This window comes from Pipistrellus hanaki (assembly GCF_964339955.1).
Source record: "Pipistrellus hanaki genome assembly, chromosome: 16".
NCBI classification, from domain to species: domain Eukaryota; kingdom Metazoa; phylum Chordata; class Mammalia; order Chiroptera; family Vespertilionidae; genus Pipistrellus; species Pipistrellus hanaki.
In genome coordinates this window covers 21929529-21946378 of record NC_140518.1, presented here as the reverse complement: position 1 = coordinate 21946378, position 16850 = coordinate 21929529, and the positions used below count along the sequence as shown (strand labels likewise).

The 16850-nt window shown below is 47.6% G+C and overlaps 1 protein-coding gene across 6 annotated transcripts in view; it reads left to right on the top strand.

The window, feature by feature from the left end:
* The window catches only part of HNF1B (HNF1 homeobox B), a gene marked incomplete at its 5' end in the record, with an annotated part of 52507 nt that extends 36127 nt beyond the window's left edge, over positions 1-16380 (top strand). For 2 of the 6 annotated variants that reach the window (XM_084862449.1, XM_084862447.1), the window contains 4 exons: positions 518-650; positions 4386-4580; positions 6787-6905; positions 15433-16377. In XM_084862449.1, coding sequence (XP_084718575.1) covers positions 518-650; positions 4386-4580; positions 6787-6905; positions 15433-15453 — 468 coding nt within the window. In that variant the 3' untranslated portion in view covers positions 15454-16377. Of the gene's footprint in view, positions 1-514; positions 651-4385; positions 4581-6786; positions 6906-15432 lie in introns of all 6 variants that reach the window. The other 4 variants (XM_084862446.1, XM_084862448.1, XM_084862450.1 and 1 more) reach the window with 4 other exon arrangements.
* Positions 16381-16850: the final 470 nt, after the last annotated feature.

The window sequence follows — 16850 nt, the reverse complement described above, 5'->3', positions numbered from 1 at the left end:
AGATTGTGAGTTAATGTATGAGCAGTGCATGGCAGAGCTTGTAGTCCGCGAGAGCTTCCCTGAGCTCCTCTCTGGTCCCTAACCTGCTCTCACTGGGGAATCCCAGAATATTTCTTCATTTATTATCTTTTAGCCATCATATGTCTTTAGCACCAATAACATGGAAGGCATAGAGCAGGACAGAGGATACTTCTGAAGTGAGCAAGTGACAACCATATAATACTCATGGGCAGAAGGATCAGTAAGGCAGGCTGGTAACTCTAAGATAGTCAACAAATGGAAGCACCATAAGGGAATGGATTATTGTCTATTTTTTTTTACTGCTCTTATCTTCAGCACTTAGAACAGTTCCGACCTGGAAGTAAGTGCTTAATAATTGTTATTGAGTGAATGAGTGATTGAATGAATTCATCCATTAATTAGTCATGCTAAGGAATTGCTGAGTGGTGTCATTTTGGACACTGCTCTTTGCAGTTTTAATTCCACTTATGCTACTCTTGTTTTTTCTTTCCAGCAGATCTCCGTCTCAGGAGGTGGTTTGCCCCCCGTCAGCACCTTGACGAATATCCACAGCCTGTCCCACCATAACCCCCAGCAATCTCAAAACCTCATCATGACACCCCTCTCTGGAGTCATGGCCATTGCACAAAGTAAGCCTTGTTCTTGATCGGAAAACTTGGGGGCACAGAGAAGTAGCATGGGAAGTGAGTCAACCTGGTAAAAAACAAACAAACAAACAAAAACAAAAACAGACTAAAGAAGACCCCCTTCAAACTCACCCACCACTTGTGGGTTTGATTCACCTTGTTTAGTTTCTTATCTCACTCCTCAGCAATATTTGGATTGTTTATCCTAAAACAAGAAAAAAAATTTATGTGATGGAGTTGAATCTTGATCACAGCTTACCAGCTGGTGCTTCCAGGTTCCAATCATTGAATCGTTGTGAGGTTCCGTTTCCTAATCTGTAAAATGGGTTGCTGATCAATGACAGTGTGCATAGACATACTTGTCAGTCTATAAGGCATGATGAGTAAGTATGATACTGTCCTTTATACTTTTGTCTATCCCTGAGTATGTGGGAGAGTCTCCAGGATGTTGTCTAATGTCTGTGTTGGTGAAGATGGAGCAATGCATGATGGGCTTCCTTCTGAATGAAATTTGTGTGATCAGATGCGACCTCTTTGGCCCAAGGTGAACCCCAAGGGAAATAGTCATAGCATCTCTGAGTTTTAAGGAGAAATAGGTTGTGGATGCCCATGTCTTGAAGATGGGGAGATGGGTCAGGTCCTTCCAGCTCCAGAAGGCTCATATTCCACAGGGAGCCTGTGCCCATCCCACATGGGCCATTTCAGGGCATGGGAGGGCAGACAGAGGCTGTATCCATGAGTGCCTCTGGGAGAGTTTTAACCTTGATTGGTATTCAGTGTATTTTCAGCTGCATAATGACAGCTCAGGCTAAGACATCACTGTGACTCTGGAAAGTATTCCTGGGAAGTCTCGGGAGAAATCTAAGGGTGGCACATGGCTCATCTTCCTTTCTGGGACTTCCCCATTGGACTCATGGCCTCCCTTGTGACAAGTGCCCACGTTGGCCACCTCTTCTGCCTTTTCCTCTCCTTCCCTCCACTCTCCCTAAACCACCTTTAGCCAGGATAGCAACTTGGGTCGCTTCTGAAGAGAATGACTTCGTATGCTTTTTAAGGGCAGACCAGGCTGAGGCCCACATGAGGCACACAGATGGTCTGAATGAGTATGTGTGGCTCTCACCTTATCCTTAGCTGCTCAGAAATTTGTGTACTCCACATTTATTTTGGAGGGAATGGGGAATGGAGAAAGCCCTCAGAGGAAATGGGAATGGGAATGGAGAAAGCCCTTTGATGACTTAAAAAATAATAAATTAGTTTAAACATACTGCCTTTTCACTGGGCCCTCTCCAGAAGTATGGTAACCATACTAATGCCATTGAGAGTGAGATAGGCTACTTGCTTTCTAGAAGATTTGATTAAAAGGCCCATGGGTAAGATATTTCACCTGCTTGATTCTACAGCCAAAAAAATACATAAACCATCATTCTTATCTTCATTTTTCCCATGTCAAGCTTTGGCTGATACAGTTTTGTGTGTGTGTGTGTGTGTGTGTGTGTGTGTCTATTTTTTTTCCCTTGGGTACTATCTGAACTAAAATTCTCCCTGAAGCTGCCCCATATTTTTCAGTTTAGTTCCTCCTGATTTTCTTCATCCATGCTTCTCTACCTTCTCACAGTATTGTTAATCTTAATCTCCTACCACAGCCTGACAACACCAGAGTGTACAATGACTGTAAGGTTGTGTGTGGGTGTGTGTGTGTGTGTGTGTGTGTGTGTGTACTTGGAGTGGGAGGGCACATGAAGGACAGTGAGGATCACCAGAAAACATGGCTGAGAAACAGTAGTCCTATCTGTGGAGTGTCATGATGAAGAATTAGTTGCAGGCACTCCTTTTAGCTAGCTCATGTCCTGTTGAGTATGTGGGTCCTGCCTGGGGACCACGGAGGCCACGGAGAATGTGTTAACAAATTACGTGGCAGTCCCAATTCCTCCTTCTGTACTCGTCTACTGGCCTGGACACCATGCTTCCTCATAAGCAGGAATTAGTGCCCAGAAAACAGATGAAAAGGCCAAGAGTTACACTTCATGGAAGCTAGAATGACATCAGTGGCTCTCAATCCTGGAATTGAGGCACATCAGGGTCACAGACTGTGTTGAAAGTAAGATTCCTGGGCCTCACCTCTAAAGGTTCTAAGTCATTAAGCCTTGGGTGGGGCCTAGGAATGTATATTTCATAAGCTCACCCAGATGATTCTAAAGCACAGGCAGGTTTCAGAACCATGCCCTCAAATGTCGTCCACTCTACACAGGATAATTTGCTTTTCTGGGCAGAGGTTTCCCCGACAGTCAGCAACAATGGGCTCTTGGAAAACAGCAAGGCTATGGGACTTCTTAGGAGACTGAGACCATCAGTGGAAGGCAGGAGAGGGAAACAGAATACCAGGATATCAGGTGAGACATCGGTGTGGGGAGATACAGAGCCCCTGTGGGGAATTGGAGATAGGACTATTCTGAGGACGATCTGAGGACCCCACCCCAGGCCCCACCCAGGGGAGCAAGGAAGGGGCTTATTCCCCCTTCACTTGCCTTTTATTTTCCTGATAACAATATCAGCTAAAGCTCTGAGTAGGCAATTGTTGAGGTCTTTGTGCTATCTCCATGGAGGACTTCCTACAGACCTGCTTATGAAACTTATCCATTTAAGGAAAGGATCCGTAGGTGTTCCAACCACATTTACTAAGAGACCTTTTCCTGGATTTCCTTCTTTATTTTACTCTCCCCTTCCTCCCACTTCCCAAAAGGCAAGGTCAAAGGAACATCGGTAGGTCTAGGAAAGAGATTGGGTGTCTTTCCGCTGATGCTCTTGTCCCCACTCCCAAACACCTCAGCTGCCTTCCCCAGAGTCTTGTGCAGGGAAGAGATGGCAGGTGGGTACCAGGGACCCAAACTTTGCAGTGCCCACCCCAGTTCTAGAGAGGCCTCAGGATATGAGGTTCTCATACCCAGAGATTCTCATACCCCCAGATCAGAAAGATGGCAAGAACTACTACAACCACCAACCTTCAATTTACTATTTCCTCCTCCCCGTACCTGCTCTTTATGATGCCACAAGCCCTGGTGTTACCAGATGAGATATGCCCACTTCATAGACTGGCTAAGTTCCAGGGTTCCCCCCCCACCCCCACCCCTTTGCTACAATCAAGAGAATGAATACCTAGCTTCTCCCAGGATCTTTACACAAAGCTACTAAATGAATGTCTTCAGATTCCCAGAACTGCAGAGGTGGGGTGTGTGTGTGTGTGTGTGTGTGTGTGTGTGTATATATGTTTACCAAAATGTGTGTCCCTGCACACTCCTGCCCTCTGCTGGGCAGACAGATCTTGGCAATAACTGTTCTTCAGAGGCTGCCTTTATCTCTGCCCTGAGGGCATCGCTGGGGGAATGTCTCGCAGAGGCAGGAATGGACTGAGGGAGCCAGTAGGGTCAGCTTTCCCTAGGCCCTGGCAACCTCAAGGGAGGGAAGTTTGGGAGGTCGTTTGACTTTGGGGGAGACTCTTCAGCCCCAGTCAGATCTGTTTAAAGCCCATTTCCATCTACAACTCACTGTGGAGTTTGAGCAAGTCCCTTCACCTCTTTAAGCCTCAGTGTTGTTGTCTGGAATATGGGCCTATAAAACAGCTTCCTGCAGTCTGTGTCACCGGCTGACACACAGCAGGGGCTTAGTGGGTGGCCTGTGCCGTCCATTTACCTCTCCTCATCCCTGAAGCCACCCCTGACCCTTCCCTCTTCCTCCCCACAGGTCTCAACACCTCCCAAGCACAGAGCGTCCCCGTCATCAACAGCGTGGCCGGCAGCCTGGCAGCCCTGCAGCCGGTGCAGTTCTCCCAGCAGCTGCACAGCCCCCACCAGCAGCCCCTCATGCAGCAGAGCCCAGGCAGCCACATGGCCCAGCAGCCCTTCATGGCTGCGGTGACTCAGCTGCAGAACTCACACAGTAAGGACTCGGGCATGTTGGGGAGGAACCCAGGGGGCCCTCCGCGGCCAACCCCTTCCCTCTCTGGCTCTGAGCTTTCTCTGAAGTTTGTCGGTTTGCTCCCTTTTTCCTACTACATCCACCAAGACAGTTTTTGAAGCCCAACCCTTGGGTGGTGCTGTGCCTTTTCGATTCCTCTACGCTGCCCTCGGGAGTCCCGGGAGGGTCTGAAGAGGCCCGCGGAAGCCTGTGAGGGAGGTGGAGATAGAGAGCAGGGATAGTGTGGGACACGCGCACATGGCGTCACCGGTCCACCTCAGCACCTTTCCCAATGAGCCCCGCGTTTGCCTTTTCAACCTAAAAGTCCCAGCAGCCATTCCCAAATGACTATAGTTGGCATATCATTTGCATCCTGTTTGCCTTCACTGGAATTGAAGAATCTCCTAGAGTCCCCGTGCCCTCCAGTTTGCACTCCAAGCATCACAAACCATGAGTAGAGGTGGAAAATACCACCTGCACGCCTTCCTGGACCAGGAATGTTAGTGTGTCTGCCCCACCCCACCCCCTTCCCGGCTATTTCCCATCTCCAATTTCTACACCTACCCTAAATCTACCTTTCAGCCCCTTATTTTCCACCCACCTCCATCCTGAGCTCTGCCCCGAGTCCTCCGGCTAGATTAGGGCATAGCCGCTGGCCTGCTAATCTGGGGGAAAGGATGGCTTCCCTGCTTCAGGCATGACCCCTCCAGAACATCAGAGAAGTCTCTGGAATAGAGTGGTGGGGTCAGACAGACCTAGATTTAAACGTGGGCTCTGACACATACCAGCTATATGGCCATTGGTATGTTACTTGGCCACTCTGAGCCGCAATTTCTTCACCCGTAAAACGGAAGTAATGTGTGTGTAGAGTGATTGTGGAGAGAGAAGTAGTTATGAAGTGTGTGTGGTAATCATCAGGAGTTATAGAAACACCAGAGACTGTTCACTAAGGGACTCCTTCATAGGAGGAGGCGGGAATGAGGAAGAGGACTTTCGTTGGTCCCCTGGCTGCCGCAGACTGAGCTGTGGATCTGAGGGAGACACTCGAGTTCAGCCTTCTATCCTCCGGGCTCTATTCCCCCCTCAGGCCTGCGGAGCTGGTTTCTAAGCACCATCTCACATTCCAATCACGTTTTCGTGGCTTTGAAAACATCTGCCACAGCTTGTAGCAGAGTCTGGGAGCACATGTGCCCTAGTTCCCTTCTTCTCAGGACCTGGCAATATACTCCCCGCTTGCCCCCGCCCCTCACCTGGGCAGGCTTCCTCCATGGCTTCCTGGGTGGGTGGGACAATCAGGGAGTGATCACCAGCGAACTATGAACTGCTGAGGCTCGGCTGGCCTGGCTGACTATGAAGATTTAGCCTGTGGGGCTCCAGACCAGGAAATAACCAGCCTCCCTCCACAGGAAGAGCAAGCTGAAGCAGCAAGCAGTGACCTTCACCCCTGTTCCCTACTTAGAGGACTCCTTGGTAGAACACTTTGGTTCCTCCCTCAAGGCCAGGCATCCACATGCTTTCATTAGCTGGTCACGTGGCCTAGAATTTACATAAATCTTACGGAGTCATAACTAGCGTGATTCAAAAGGTTCCAGACTTGGTGAACAGGAACTAAAAACACTAAAAAGGGAGCCACATGTACCTGGAGGTCTTATTAGATTCTAGTCTCCTTTTGTCTAATCCTTCATATTTCTGGGGTGTCACAAGAGGTGTTGTGTGTGTGTGTATATGACTAAATGTCAGAAGGCATTTAGTGTACACTGGAAAGCCCGGAATTAATTAATTATGCCATGTCTAATTACAATTTTTAATTAATCTATAATTGCTAGCATGAAACCTGGTAGTTGAGTTCTGGCAGTTTTCCAGTTACTTAGAACTTTTTTGCCTTAAAATCCCAGATGTACCACATATGCCTAAGGATCGCTTGGTGGCACCCAGGCATCTAACAGAAGTGCTCCCACCACAGAAGTTCTGTCAACCATCACACAGTAGGCACTCCGTGTGCAAGGCTCTCTGTTTATTCGGTACAAAGTGCTTTAAATATGATCTCTTCTAATCCTATAACAGATATCATTCCCATTCTACCAGCAGGAAACTGAGGCTAAGTAACTTGGTTAAGGATAGTGTGGGATGTGCATATGCCTGAGTGATCGGCACCTTGATTTTGTCTTCACTCTCTCTCTCTCTCCAGTGTACACACACAAGCAGGAACCTCCCCAGTATTCCCACACCTCCCGGTTTCCGTCTGCGATGGTGGTCACAGATACCAGCAGCATCAGTACGCTCACCAACATGTCTTCCAGTAAACAGGTAATGCCATTGGGAAAGGGGGTGGGGGGATGACTGAGATTATTGATGTGTGGAGAGTGTGGCAAGTTTGGACTCAGCCACAAGTCTGGTCCTTCTGAGGTTCTCTGCCATTCGCTAAAGGAATGGCAGAGGTCACAGGGCAAAGAAGATGGGCCACACGCTAAAGAGGCTCATTGTTCCCCTGGTGTCCCCAACAAGAGCTCTAAATGAGGACTGAAGCTTGATAAGTCACTGGAGCCTGGAATCCACAGAGCCTTGAGTCATGGAGATTGACTCTTTCCCAGTGGATTGCCAGTGATCCGTGGAAAAGATATTTCTAGGGAGAGCTCAGGATTGCCCGCTAATTAGTTGATGGAGATAGTGTAAGTCAGGAATCCTGAGGCTGATTTCCCCAGTCCAGGACCCATACTGGACCTAGAATGCTGTAAGCTTAGAGAATGACCCATTCTATCAACCCATGTGGACTCTGTAGTAGACAGCCTGTTGTGTCCAGGGGCCTGCATTCACTTGGTGTTTTATACAAAAAAACACCTTAGCATCAACTTCCTGCTGCACTGAAAGTGGGGAATCCAGAGGCTTAGTCACCGTTTCAGTTAATGACTAATTCCCACGACCACATAGAGGTGACGGGGCGGTAAAGACAACCAACAGCGAGGCTCGTCCTGAGCTTGGGCAGCTGGGCTGTCATGGGGCACTGAGAGCTAGAAAATAGGACAAGAAGTCTGAACACGGACAACTCCAGAAGAATACAATAGGCCTTGTAGTGGCTGGGCTCTGCGCCGCTGGGAACTGTTTAGCCTTTATTGATTACTAGATAAGCAGACGACAACCTTGAACTTCATGTCAGAGGCTCTCAGCGGGGTTTGGTCTTGTTGATGATCATTATTTCCATCTGAGCCCTGGAAATCACACCTTATCCACTACCATGCGCTCCCAGCAGGTTCTTTCATGGGCTCAAGGTTCTCTGCTCTTCCCTGTGCCCCCATGTCCTCCTGGGTCTGCCTTGTAAAGCAGGAGGGTTCTGTTCCTGATTGTACCACTTGCTTGGTGATCTTGCCCTTCCTGAGCCTTTGTTTTTTCATTTTTAAAACAAGATTGTAACACCTATTTATTCTGGGATTCAATGAGGTCACCCAGATTAAGTGCATGGCGTGTCTTGGGCATGCACACACACACACACACACACACACACACACACACACACACAGCGCCTACGCAGCTGGGCTCTGGAGTTGGGGCGCAAGGCAGAGGTGTGTGGGACCTGCTTTGCTACCCTTCTCTCACCCAATGGAAGATGAAAGGACAGCCCCCCACACAACTGCCCTGCCCTTCGACTCTGTGCGATTTCCCACTCTTTGTACCGAGCAGGGAAAACATTTATCTGTGCTCACAAATCTCAATCAGGGGGGCAGCCAGGCGTAGCGGGCCCGCTTGGGAATACCTTCCCCTTTGAAAGGTTTATCAATCCATCTGCCGCTTGGTCAGCCCTAGACAGGACTGTGATTAATTATTTCTGTCTTTCCCAAGTTGACTTTGATGCTTGCTTGTTGAAACAAGTCTTCTGAATTCAGGAAATGGTCTCTTAATCAAAATGCTTCAAGATGCTCCCTGAGACGCCGTACCAGCCCCCAAATGGCCTCTCCCCTTCACTGGACAGAGTGGCCAGCCGACCTTGACGCTTGCGTGCATGTCCCTCTAGAACTACCGTGAAGTTATCTTCACGTCCCCAGACACTTCAGGCATCTGGTGACAGACTCACTTTCAGGAATGAGGATAATGATTACATTTAGTAAGGATTAAACTATATAGTACTTTTATACTGTTCATGAAAATCATCTTGTCATTTTCTCTTTGTTGAAACCTAAGAAGTAGGAAGAAATGAATTAAGACTCAGAGATGAAAAGTGTTCTGTCCAAGGTCACACAGATGATCAATTCTAGACCAGGATCTCTGGACTTTGGTCTTTGACTCTCAATCCTGGAATCTTTCCACTTAAACAACACTTGCCTTCCAATACCCATCTTTAAAATCTCACATTAATCACTGCTCTGTGGTCTTTAACAATTAGGAAGAAACTAAAAAGTAGAAATGCTAGTTTTGAATTCATTCATTCATTCATGTTTACGGAATATCTACTATGGACCAAGCATTTAGCTATTATATTTCAACCATTTCCTACAAAATGAAGAAGAGGGAATGGGAAAAGCAGAATGAAGTGGGATGAGTGTAAAGGGACCCAGGGTGAAGAAAGAGTGTACAAATTCTGTTCCAAAGGCAGAGAGTCTAAAGTGAATTCCAAAAGAGACCTGGTTGCAGATCTGCTTGTTTGGTTTGTTTTAAAGTATTTTCTGAAAGGGATTTCAAGACCATTGTTAGGAATCAGGGGCACATAGAATGAGGAGAGGAGGATTCCTTGGTTAAATGTGTTGGGGGAATGATTGGCCTAAACAGTTAAATTCCACAAGGCAGGGTTTCCAGAATCTTTCAGATGCTGATGTATTGAACAGGGCCATTAGTGTGCACCTCAGTAATCAAGTCATAGGGACATAGCCAGGGCAATACTACTTCAGAGGCACCCTGAAAAGCCAACAGACCCGAGCTAATCCCAGCTCCTTCTACCCCTTGCAACATGACCATGGGCAGTTAAATCACTGCTGTGAAACAGTTTCTTCATCTCTTATGGGGACATCCCACCCCATCTCACAGAATTGTCAAAGTGCCTAAGAGGCCCTAGCTGATTTGACTCAGTACATAGAGCATCAGCCTGCGGATTGAAGGGTCCTGGGTTTGGTTCTGGTCAAGGGCACATGCCCGGGTTTGGGGCTTGATCCCCAGTAGGGGGCGTGCAGGAGGTAGCCGGTCATTGATTCTCTCTCATTATTGATGTTTCTCTCTCTTTCTCTCTCTCTCTCTCTCTTTCTCTCTCTCTCTCTCTCTCCTTTCCTCTCTAAAGTTAATAAAAATATATTTTAAAAATTATTTTTTATAAAACAAAAGAAGTGTCTAAGACAGTGGCTGATACATAGTCCAGTACTCAAAGTGGTAACTCCCTCCCTTTCTGTGACCCTTTAGAAGACACCTTCCATCCACTCTTTAAATATTGAACTAATTTCTTGGTCTACGTGTGGTCAAAGTTGGTTCTGACAATAACATTTCCCAGGACTAGGACCACCTGTTGGAACCATGCTGCAGATCCCTCCTTCTCATTCTTCTGCTGACACCTAGATGCCTCCTCATCTACCTCACAGGAAAAAACAAATAGTTCAGGGGCCTCTCAGAGCACCCCAAGCCCTTTGTGCTTAGCTAAATGCTTGAGCCATAGTAGATACTCGGTAAATATGAATGAAAGAATGAATGAACTCAAAACTAGCATTTCTAAGCAGCACGCCAGGTGCTTTTTCATCTTAACCTTTCCTGAGCAACCCTCCCACCCATTCTGCAAGGTAGATATTTTTTGTCTGATTTACAGAGCAAAAATCTGAGGTTCAAAGATGGGGAGGGGTCTGGCCAAGTTTGCACGGATAATGAATCTGGAGCTGAACCTTTAGATGTTGGTCTTCTCACTCCAAACCCATTCAACAACACTCCCCTTCCAATATCCATTTCTAAGTACCCATAAAAATGACCCAAGATTATGCAGGTATATAAGGCTAAAGCCAGAATTTGAACTTGTGTTCTGTCCCATCCCAGTATTTCCTCTTGTCAAGATAGATATGCCCTGGGGCCTTGTGGATCCTGTTGTGGGAACTTCAGGCTAGAACTTTGTCCTTGGGAATCCTTCTGCAGCTTCTGCCATCTGCCCTTTCCAGAGCTATGCTGCCCTCTCGTCCTCAATCCTTGGGTGCTGGCGAGTTATTGTCTGGCTGGGTCTGTGCCTGAGCTCCTGCAGAACAGTACCCTCCCAGTCTGGAAACAAGCATGACCTCGGTTAGAACAAGTGTGGGCAGGCTGCGAGCTGACTCCTGTTTCCACAACTTCTCTACCCACTGCTCCACTTCCTAGTTTATAGAAAGGTCACTGGCCACGGGTGCTGACAAGAAAGGTGGGAAGCCTCATCATAAATCCCCTGCAGCTGTTCCCCACCCACCCGGTCTTCTCTGGCCGTGAGGCAGTACAGTCTGAAGTTTAAGAATACTGACTTGGGTCCTGCTCAGTGTGGCTCAATGGTTAAGTATCAACCTATGAACCAAAAGGTCATGGTTCAATTCCTGGTCGTGGTCATATGCCCATGTTGTGGGCTTGATCCCCAATGTGGGGCATGCAGGAGGCAATCGATGATTCTCTTTTTTCATCATTGATGTTTCTATATCTCTCTCCCTCTCCCTTTCTCTCTGAAATATATATATATATATAATTATTATATATATATTATATATATTATATATATTATATATTATATATATATATAATATTTTTTAAGAGTACTGACTTGGGAGTTAGGCAGACCCAGGCTCAAGACTCAACCAGTTTCTACCTCTGTAACCCCAGGGAAAAGTCTTAGCCTATCTGAGCTTGAGTTTCCTAATCTGTATATGAAGATAATGATTCCTCTTTTGTGGGATCTTTTAAATAACTAAATGCAAAATACTTAGCTCAGTGCTTAACCTGAAATGCCCAGTCCATGGCCGCTGGGGCAAACTAGGCTTCCTAGGATGTCAACCCTGAGAGCCTCTCAAACTCAGAAAGGAGAATTTTAAATGGAAAGAGCTTCTATTCACATGCAAGTGAAGTCATATGATATTTGTCTTCTCTGACTTACTTCACTTAGCATAATGCCATGTTATCACAAAGTGTAAGATTTTGTTCCTTTTTATGGCTGAGTAATATTCCATTGTATATATGTAGCCCATCTTCTTTCTCAGTGGTCACTTTTCAATCTCTGACACAGCAATCACTTCTTATTTTCATTTGATTTTGGGACATTACCCATGTATGGCTCTCTACATTTCCTTAGCAGGCAATTCATCTTCCCAGTATTCACTTGTTGGATGGCCCCAAGGCTACCTTCTCTTCTTGGTTCATGCCTGGGTGATCTCTATGAATCCAGTGGCTTTAGGTCAAGTATAGGGATTTTATAAGTCTGCTTCCAATGCAGATCTCTCCCCTGAGTTCCCATTCACAAACACATCGCAACTTTGGCCTATACATGTGCATGTCTACTATATCTGACGAGCCTATCAAATTGAATCTGCCTAAAACAACTCATCCTTTTGCCCATATTTCTCTGTACCCAAATTGCTTCTTCCTTGGGTTTCTCCATTTCCAAGAATGGTACCAATGTTCAGGTGAGATGCCAGAGAGTCTTCTTGAGTCTTCTCTCCACATCCTACTTTCAGTCCATCAATAAGTTCTTCTAGGGATACTCCAAAATGCATCCTAAATCTGGTTACTTCCCTTCCCATTAGTTTAAGGCTCCCTTCCCTGCCCCCCCCCCCCCACCACCACCTCCCCTGTCTCTCACTGACCTCCTGCCATAGCTCCTAACTTCTCATTCTTACTTTCACTCTTGCCCCCCAACCCCCATTGTGGGAATGGTCTGTTCAGCACACAGCAGCCAGAATTACCTCTCTTAAAAAGGAAATCAATCATGTTAATCCCCTGTCAAAACTTGCCAATGGCTTCTCCTTGCAACCAAAACTTCCAAGCCCTTTGTGATCAGCCTGTTACTGGCCCTACTATTCTCACCTCCTTCCCCCCCTCCCATTCCCTCAGCTTCAGCTGGACCAGAGCCAAAGAGGTCCTGCTGCAGGCCTCTGCATTTTGGTATCTTCTGCTGGGAACACTCTTAATGTGCACCTGTGCCTGCTTGCTCTCCCTCACTTGATTAAGCTCAAATGTCACCACCTCAAAGAAGTCCATCTTGATCTCCCTCCCTAAATTATTCTCTTTTCCTTAAGTCACCTTACTCTTTTACCATGCTTATTTTTCTACAAAGTATTAATCTGCATCTAAAGTTTTATACATACATATGTACACTGAGTGGCCAGATTATTATGTTGTCTGAATGCATAAAAATATGGACACTTCGTGTGTGTGTGTGTGTGTGTGTGTGTATTAGAGGCCCGGTGCATGAATTCATGCATGGGTGGAGTCCGGCCAGCCTGAGCACAGGGAGGGGACATGGGCGATTGGCAGGCCTGCCTGCTGGTCGAACTCCTGGTCGAGGGGGCAATTTGCATATTAGCCTTTTATTGTAGAGGATGTACACTGATTGGCCAGATTATTATGCGTTCAGAGATCATCATAATCTGGCCACGAGGTGTATATTTGCTTGTTTGTTTGTTTGTTGTCCAAAGCCTTCCCCAAAATGATGTGAGGGTGTGAACAGGGTCTTGTTCAGGGCTACATCCCCTTGCCTAAAAAAGTGCTAACTAAGCATGTGGAAGGCAATCACATGTGCTAAAGGAAGGAATGATAATCACCTGCCTCAAAGGGCTGATGTAAGAACTCAGTGCAGTGATGTGTGTAAAGCCCTTACTTAGCTTGGTGCCATAAATGTTCGCTATCACTATTAACAAATCCTCTCAGAAGGAGGACATCCTGAACAGTCGCCCTAGACACACCGCCCCTTTCAGACGGAGGGCTCTGTAGTCGCTCAGAGACCCTGTGGGCCAGGCCCCCCGTGGGGCTGCGTGTGCTGGGCCTCGGTTCTGAGGGACCACAGGGTCCCCCTTATCAGATGTTTGTGTTTAGACTCAAGGGGGCAAATAACTCTAGTTCCTTTGACAACATTTAGGGCCCTGTCACCATTTTATTATGTGAGCAAACATTTGATAGCTGGGAAAGCCCATCCCTAATGACAGGTCATAGGATCTCGCTGGCGTCTCCTTATCTGCCCTCCTGTTTGCTCTTCTATTGAAACCTGCAAGGTCACAAGCCATTTTCTCTCTCCTCCACCTGAAATCTGAAAATTGGAAAAAGGCTGATAGTGGGAAGTAAAGAGATTCGAGAGTGGGGGTGGGTGGAAGGAGGAAGAGCAGGCAAAGGGTATCAGAGGACCCTGAGCAGGGCCTCAAGAATGTAAAAGGGTCAGAAACCTGCCTTGTCACACGAAGGTACAGCTCCGTCCTGCTCTGCAGGGCACGCAGAGCAGTGTGGACTGAGGCACCCTGTGCAGCAGTCTTAATGAGAACAGTTACGCCGAGCACCAGTCTGAGTACTTTCTGCGTACCAGCTCATCTAATCCCTCAACAGCCTCCACTTTATAGGTGAAGAAACTGAGGCACAGAGAGAGGAACTTGACCCAAGAGCTCAAAGCTAGTCGAAGGCTCCTTACCTCAGCGCGTCATAGAAAGAACACATGGATTCAAACCTCAGAATGGATTCCAATCTGGCTCCAGTCCCTTGTAGTTCTGAAATCTGACATAATTCACCAACTCTCCTTGAGTCCTGATTTCCTAATCCATAAAATGGACAGAATGGCAACCTCATGTCGGGTTATGGTTGCAAGCACTGATTAATGAAATGATCATGGGATCGTAGGCCTGTACCGGTCCTGGTAGGTGCATGTGTGTGTGTGACTGAGAGGGAGTCTGGAGAGAATAAGCTGCTAAGCCAAAAGGCAGAAGCTTCCCCTGAGATGCCAACACAGGTGAAAGGGAAGGAGGAGACAGCGGGAAACAGAAAAAGGACTCCTTGGAAGGAAAAGGAGAGGAAGGAGGTTCCATGGCAGCGACTGAAATGAATGAGGCCCAGGGCTCTGGAAAGGAGCCTGCAAAGTGGTGGGGGTGTGGCTCCTCGCGCAGGCTTTTCCTGTCCATTCTGGGGTCTCTCCCCACCACCCAGCCTACCGGAAGCCTGGCATCAGAAGCCTTTGGCCCTTGAATTTCTTCCCCAACTCTCTTACGTTTCTTACCCCGATAGTAATGAGCCTTAGAGAACACTTTGCCATTTCCCACGCTCCTTCCCTGATAAATCACTGGAGTAAGTGCTGTTTCTCTCACGTGCTTTATGACCTTGTTGCTCAAAATAGATCAGCAGCATCAGCACAACTGTGGGGAGCTGATTAGAAATGCAGGTTCTTAGGCCCGCTGAATCAGAATCTCCATGTTAATGGGCTCTCTGGTCCTCGTAGGTCCATTAACGTTTGGGAACCAGTGTTCTCAGGGGCCCTGCTCTGGCAGGTCTCACTTCTAGGAGAGGCAAGAGCTGCCCATCCAGCCACTGGTGCAACCACACTGAGCTCTGTATAAACACCGCTCTCCCAGAAAGAGGAGCCCAAGCTCAGGATAAAGGTCAGCGAGTTATGACTATATTACAAGGTCAGCGAGTTATGACTATTGCAAGGTCTGCAGCAATTCACCTCTCTCTTCTGAAGTTGCCGGAAGAGACGGCTGGCAGGTTTTGCCAAAGGACACATGCTTCAGGACCGGCACCGCAGAACTGAGCAGATTCTCGGTCCTCAGCCCCTCTGCTCCCAGCTCTTTGCCGGCCGAGTTGGGTCTCCACTCCCGTACAGAAGCCAAACTAATGGTCCCTGCCCCTGCCCACCGCACACCGCTGAGCTCTCTGTCCTTTCTCTCTGCAGTGTCCTCTCCAAGCCTGGTGATACCCACACATCACTTACTTTGTGCACAGCAACAAGGATCCTATTTTCCACACCATCACTCTCCGCGCAGCTGTCATGGAACAGCCCGGTGGCCTGACAAGCACCTGCAAGAGGTCTCTGCTTACCTGACATCCTGCTGGCACCTCGGACAATCCGTTCTCAGGAGGCGCAGCCCGAAGGCCAGCTTCCCTTCCATGCAGTATTGTCACGATGCCTCTCCCACGATGCCAGGTCCTCCCATCCGACCCAGAGGTGGGAGAAGAAACCACGGAAGAGGAGGAGAGAAAGCCGTAGCGTCTACATTGTGCTCCTTCATCGAACAAACCGATGTGAAAACTTGAATCTGTTACTGAAATGAGGAGAGGAGGACACGTGCTATATTGAACTGAGCCAAACACACTGTAAATATCAGCACTCCCTCCCCCACCTCCCCGTCCCAACTGATCTTGAGATTTCTTTTAAAGAAGTAAATTTGTCCAATGGGTGTAAACTATAAACGACTGTAATTAAGTGCAATTTCCCCTCCACCTCCTCGCCCCTCTGCCATGTATATAATACTAAAGTATCTATTAGTTTTCATTGTAAAGGTCAGAGCTGAGTTTTTCAAAGTGATTTGCCCCCCTTTCCTTCCCGTATGGAGAAACAATCCTACATCGGAGGGCAGCCCTTGCCCCCTCTCTCCTGCCTGGACACGCACAGGGACACTGTGTGTTTTGGACTGACTGCCAGCTAACTCGTCTCCCGATGTTAAGACACAACTCTGGATCCCTGGAGGGGCTGAACATAGTGTCAGAGTAACGTCTTAGCATCTGGTGGGGCTAAGGGTTCAGCCAGGGCACCCCCAAGGCAGGGAAACGGGCTGTTGGATAGCGTAAGAAAAAGTCCTTTCCGAAAGCCTCCCATTAAAACTATTTTATCACTGCCCAGAGTTTCATATTTCTGTCTCTGACACTTCCCCTGCCGCCATTCTACAGAAGACCCCTGGCGTCCGCCGCCTTGGAATTTTCCACTTACTCCACTGGGCTCCCACGGCCTTCACTGCTAAGGTAAGAAGAGTTCGTTCTCCCAGCCAGACTCCGCAAATCCATCAGAGGGGATCTAACTAGAGCAGGAGAGGACACCTCTGCAATTCACAAGAGTAAAGTGATAGAGCCAATTCCTGGTGACTGTGTCATAGGAACAGATAAGCAGGAAGATGGAAACCCCATGAGCCACTTTTTCAACCACAGCCTAAACATTAATTCCAGCTTTTCCTCCTTTCTGTTGGGCTGTCTATCACCAGGAGAGAGGGCGCCTGTGGGTGTCGCCTTCTGCCCGGGTTTCCCCCTCTAGTAGGGATGCTAATGGATACAAATGTCCAAAAGAGGAAAAGCTAAAGGCCTGGACACTCTGCCAGC